Here is a 4518-nt window from a genome sequence, read left to right as displayed (position 1 = left end):
GACGATTATCAAAAGCTTTATTGAAATCTAAAAAAAAAAAAAAAAAAAAAAAAAAATGACATCAGCTGGCTTGCCTTGGTCAGCGAGTAACGTCATACAAGGAAACGAAGTTTGTTAGACGGGCCCTTCTCCTCACGACCCCGTGCTGGCTGTGACCAGCAACTGCGTCGTCCTCCAGGTGTTTTTCGGTAACCCCCAGCGTCATTTCCTCCCTGATTTTTCCAGGCACCGAAGCGAGACTGACAGGCTCTTCGTTCTTGTCCTTCCTGAAGCCTGGATCGACGTCTGCCGGCTTCCAGTCAACCGGGACCTCTCCAGATTCCCAAGACCGTTGAAAAACAATTAAGAGAGGTCTTGCAATGACATCACCCAGCTCTCTGAGCACCCTGGGACGAATCCCATCGGGCCCCACGGACTCGTACACATCTGGGTGGAGCAGCGAGTCCCACACATTTCGGGGTCAGGTGGGAGGTTATCGTTACCGCAGTCACGGTCCCCCAACTCGGGGCAACTGGGGTCCCAGAGCTGTCATCAGCGTTGAAGACAGAGGTGAAGGCGGCATGAAACGTCTCTGCTTCGTCTATGTCCCCGTTCGTAAGATGACCGTTCTCGTCGACTAACGAGCCGATATTCTCTCTGCTCCTCCTTTTGTTATTAACCCACTTAAAAAAAAAACCTTTTTATCGTCCCCCACAGTCCTGGCCAGCTTCAACTCTGAGGTTTGGCCGCCTGAATTTTCTCCCTACGAAGGCGAGCAGCATCCCCGTAGTCCTCCCACGTCGCCTGACCCCGCTTCCAGCGGCCATACACCTTCTTCTTCCGCCTAAGCTCTAGGAGGAGATCCCTGTTCAGCCAAGCCGGCCTTCTGCCCCGCCTGCTTCACTTGCAGCATGTTGGAATTGCCCGTTCCTCAGCTCTTAGGAGGTGGCCCTTAAAAAGCGACCGCCACTGATGGACCCCGATGCAGGGGACCTGATTGACTAGTTCCCCGAGCAGCCCCGAGCTCTCCCTGTATCAAGGGTTGAAGTTTTGGTGACAGTTTTCCTCCTATCGTCAAAGATTTTAAATTCTACCACTTCGTGGACACTATGGCCAAGATGGCCACCAATTGCGACTTCTCCTATGAGACCTTCTCTGTTCACGAGTAATTGAGAACCCCAGAATGGGGGAGTTAAACCCCAAAATGAAAGTTTGGGCCCCCCAAAATGAGGTTTTGGACCCTACCATGAGATTTTAGACTCTAAAATGAGGCTTTCGACCCTCCAGAATGAGCATGTAGACCCTAAAATGAGGCTTTGGACCCCAAAAATCAGGTTTTGGACCCTACAATGAGGCTTTGGAATCTAAAAAGAAAGTTTAGATCCAAAAAGTGAAGGTTTGGACCACAAAAATGAGGGTTTGGATTAAAAAAAATGAAGATTTGAACCCTACAAACAGGGTTTGGAACCTTAAACACACACCACCCCCCCCCCCCCAAAGCCAGACTTGGCGTAGTTTAGTAAAACTAAAACTGAAGCTTTGGACCCTACAATGAGGCTTTAGACTCCAAAATAAGGCTCAGGACCCCCCAGAATGAGGATTTAGACCCTCAAATGAGGGTTTGGAACCCCCAAAATGAGGTTTTGACCCCCAAAAATGAGGGTTTGGAACCCCCAAAATCAGGCTTTCGACCCTCAGTCTTGGGCTTCGGACCCTCACGGCTTTGCCTGAAGGCTCAGGTGGCCTCCATCCCTCCCCTCTTTGTCCTCCCAAAAAGCAGATTTCTTTCCATAACGCCCATGGAAAAGGTGCCTCCGATGGAACAAGTCCTGAGGGAAGGTCCCTGAGATGACCCGACGTCCAACACCACCACCTGGGCTTGATCTCAGAGCAACGGCCAGCCCGAAACCCTTCTTATTCCCGTTCTGCTCGCCAACAGTTTCTGAAATTCGCCGCTTTTTTGCCCACTTCTCTACGTTTTCACCATTTCTCTCTCACCCAAACGCTCCAACTGGGGCCTCGACAAATTTATTCTGGGGGCTGAACATCAGGTTTTTGGTCCCTTTGGTCTCGGAGGAGGCTGTAGGAGGATCTTGGAGGTGGGTTCCTCGCGCAAGCTCGTTGCCGATAATACGGCTATGATGGGCGTCGGGAAGGTCGAGGATTCCCGAGAATGTTGGGGTTTGGCTTTCGCCGCCTTCATCGTGGCGATGTCAGCGAGGAATTTTTCCACCACTCTCTCTGCTCCTCCTCCTCCTTCTCCTCCTCGTCCTCCTTCTCCTCCTCGTCTTCCTTCTCCTCCTCGTCCTCGTCCTCCTCCTCCTCCTCCGTCGCTCTGAGGTTTCGTTGACGTTGGACCTCTGGATTTGGATCGGCTCTTGGATTGGCTGTTCACCGTCTGGTTTTTTCCCGAGGAATTCCCCAGGATCACCGGCTGCCGTCTGGAAGGACACAGCGGGAGAAGACACGATGGGTTTGGGGCCGCATCCTGCCCCAACCAGGCCAGGTTGCTCTGAGCCCCGTCCAACCCTGGCCGTGAACTTTTCCAAGGACGAGGCACCTCCCCACCTCCCTGGGCATAACGACCCCGTGCAGACGCCAGCCCTGAGCCTTCGGCCTCACCTGACCCGAGATTTTTTCCTCTTCTTCGGCACCGTGATTTCCCACAACGGCGGTGTTTCAGTGTTCATCGACTTCGGAGTAGCAGCAAATGGAAAACCAGAAGGTCCCGCTGGAACCAGAAAGGAGACACCTCATCAGAAGAGCGTTCCCCAAAACCTCCAAAGGAGCCGTTCCGCTCCCCTGGGAGCCACCATGGCAGCATTGGTTGCCCACACGCTACGGGAAGGAGCCGGGAGCTGCTTTCACTTTCCGACCTCGCCCAAGAGGTGGCAACGTCATTCTTCTCATCCCTTTGTCCTCACCACGACCTTGGCTCGAGATCTTGAGAGCCCTGGGCGGTGGTTTGGGCACAACCTGCATTTCAAACCTGGAGACAAGGAGAAGACATGAGCCGGAGAACCACCAAGCCTCGGCACGACCATCTGCTCACAGGCAGTTACTGGTGTTGCCGTAAAGGCCCTTGTTTTCCCAAATCCACCCTATTTTTCCCCAAGTCTACCATGCCCCATCCCCAAGGATCATCGTGGGAAATGGAATCAACCAACAAAGAAGTCCAGGCCATGATGGGAAGAAAACGTCGCCTAAATTCTTCCGTCTTTCCCATCGCATCTACGTTACGGCAGGGACGATGCCTTGGGGACATCAAGGAGAGTCGCTGCCTGGTGTCTCCATGGCATCTGCATCCAACAGCGGCTACGGCCACCATCGTACTCACTCGGGAAAGAGGATGATGCGGCCAGAAAACGTCAGCGAGGCCACAGGCACCAGCGGGGACACCACCATGTCCAGCAGCCAAGGGACCTGCAACGGAGGAGCACGAAGATGGTGGCACGTCCTCAGCGTGGCTGAGGCACTCGCTATCGGAGGAGCCCAAAGATGGCGGGATGGCCTCAGCGAAACGCTCACCTTAAAAACAGCTATCTCCAAACTTTCCTGCCCAGAGATCTTCTCCAGGAATTCATAGTAGAACTTCATTTCTACCCTCGTGCCTTCCATGAGGAGCACCCCCACGCCCTTCAGGACAAGGGCGACGTTCTCCCCCTTCCACAGGCAGTAGGACAGGAGGGACACGGTGCCTTGGATGCAGTTCTCCGCTTTCTGCCGGGACACCGAGGCGGCATCGGCCACCTTGGCGTATTTGAGGGCCTCCAGCTCCTTATGGCCTGTAAAACCACACGAGAGGGATAGAGGTGCTCACCCAGTGCTCCTGCTGCAGGCCAAGGTTTCCCAAGGGCTGCCTCTTGCAGTCACCCACAAACCCCCCCTTTTTGGACCTTCTCCGCAGAGAGGACAGTTTGCTTTAGAGAAGCGTCTCAGATCCAGGGGAGGGACGCGATGAGCACGCAACCAACCAGGGTTTAATCCTCCTGCTTACCGGGCAGGTAGTCCTTGTTGTCCCTGAGGTTGTGGACAACCATGAGGTTCCTGGCCAGCCGAAACACGGGCCTCTGCATAATCACAACCTCGTCCCCATCCTGGATGTGTGTGGGGACCATGTCAAAGGAGCCAAGGGCGGGAATTCGGACCCCCTGCAAGCAGGGAAGAGAAGGGAAGGGCAGAAGGGTGAGGACTGGCCGGAGGAAAGAGCTGGAAGTGGTCCTGTCCAGGGATGGACCTCAAGGACCATCTGGTCCAACCTTTCTTGGCAAAAGCACGCTCTAGACAAGATGGCCCAGCACCTCATCCAGCTGAATCTTAAGAGTGTCCAATGTTGGGGACGTGTCCTCTCCCTCTGGACCACCCTCTCCCCACCCTGTGGACAAGGTGGTGGTCAAGGAGTTGACCCACCTTCTCCAGCAGCAGCTGTTCTAGGATATAGTTGGCCACTGCATCCCAGATGGCTGTTCTCTCTGGAAAGCAAAGGAAAACGAGGTCACACTCCGTGTCCACCAGCTCTCGACGGTCCAACAAGCCCTG

General features: G+C 54.3%; 1 protein-coding gene across 2 annotated transcripts; it reads right to left on the bottom strand.

Annotated features, from left to right (window-relative positions):
- LOC142599677 (coiled-coil domain-containing protein 81-like) lies at positions 1-4124 on the bottom strand. 2 transcript variants are annotated; one of them, XM_075741409.1, is made up of 4 exons: positions 3977-4124; positions 3508-3764; positions 3317-3402; positions 1-830 (listed from the first exon to the last, which is right to left on the bottom strand). In XM_075741409.1, the coding sequence occupies exons 1-4, from the start codon at positions 4095-4097 to the stop codon at positions 824-826; spliced, it is 471 nt and encodes a 156-aa protein (XP_075597524.1). In that variant the 5' UTR covers positions 4098-4124; the 3' UTR covers positions 1-823. The 2 variants fall into 2 exon arrangements, with proteins under 2 accessions (XP_075597524.1, XP_075597523.1); XM_075741408.1 differs by having other exon boundaries at positions 1-930; positions 3977-4098.
- Between the last annotated feature and the right edge of the window lie 394 nt (positions 4125-4518).

This window comes from Balearica regulorum, unplaced genomic scaffold (genome assembly GCF_011004875.1).
Source record: "Balearica regulorum gibbericeps isolate bBalReg1 unplaced genomic scaffold, bBalReg1.pri S36, whole genome shotgun sequence".
NCBI classification, from domain to species: Eukaryota; Metazoa; Chordata; class Aves; order Gruiformes; family Gruidae; genus Balearica; species Balearica regulorum.
The sequence above is the reverse complement of the archived record's forward strand: the minus strand, read 5'-3'. Positions and strand labels throughout refer to the sequence as shown.

Bases quoted from the DNA above. Each gene is read 5' to 3' on its own strand.
- LOC142599677 (XM_075741408.1), bottom strand. From the start codon at position 4,097: ATGGTCCCCACACACATCCAGGATGGGGACGAGGTTGTGATTATGCAG. The intron at 3,765-3,976 runs GTAAGCAGGAGG...GTGGTTTTACAG, and splicing joins CAACAAGGACTACCTGCCCG to GCCATAAGGAGCTGGAGGCC. The intron at 3,403-3,507 runs GTGAGCGTTTCG...CCTCCGTTGCAG, and splicing joins TGGAGATAGCTGTTTTTAAG to GTCCCTTGGCTGCTGGACAT.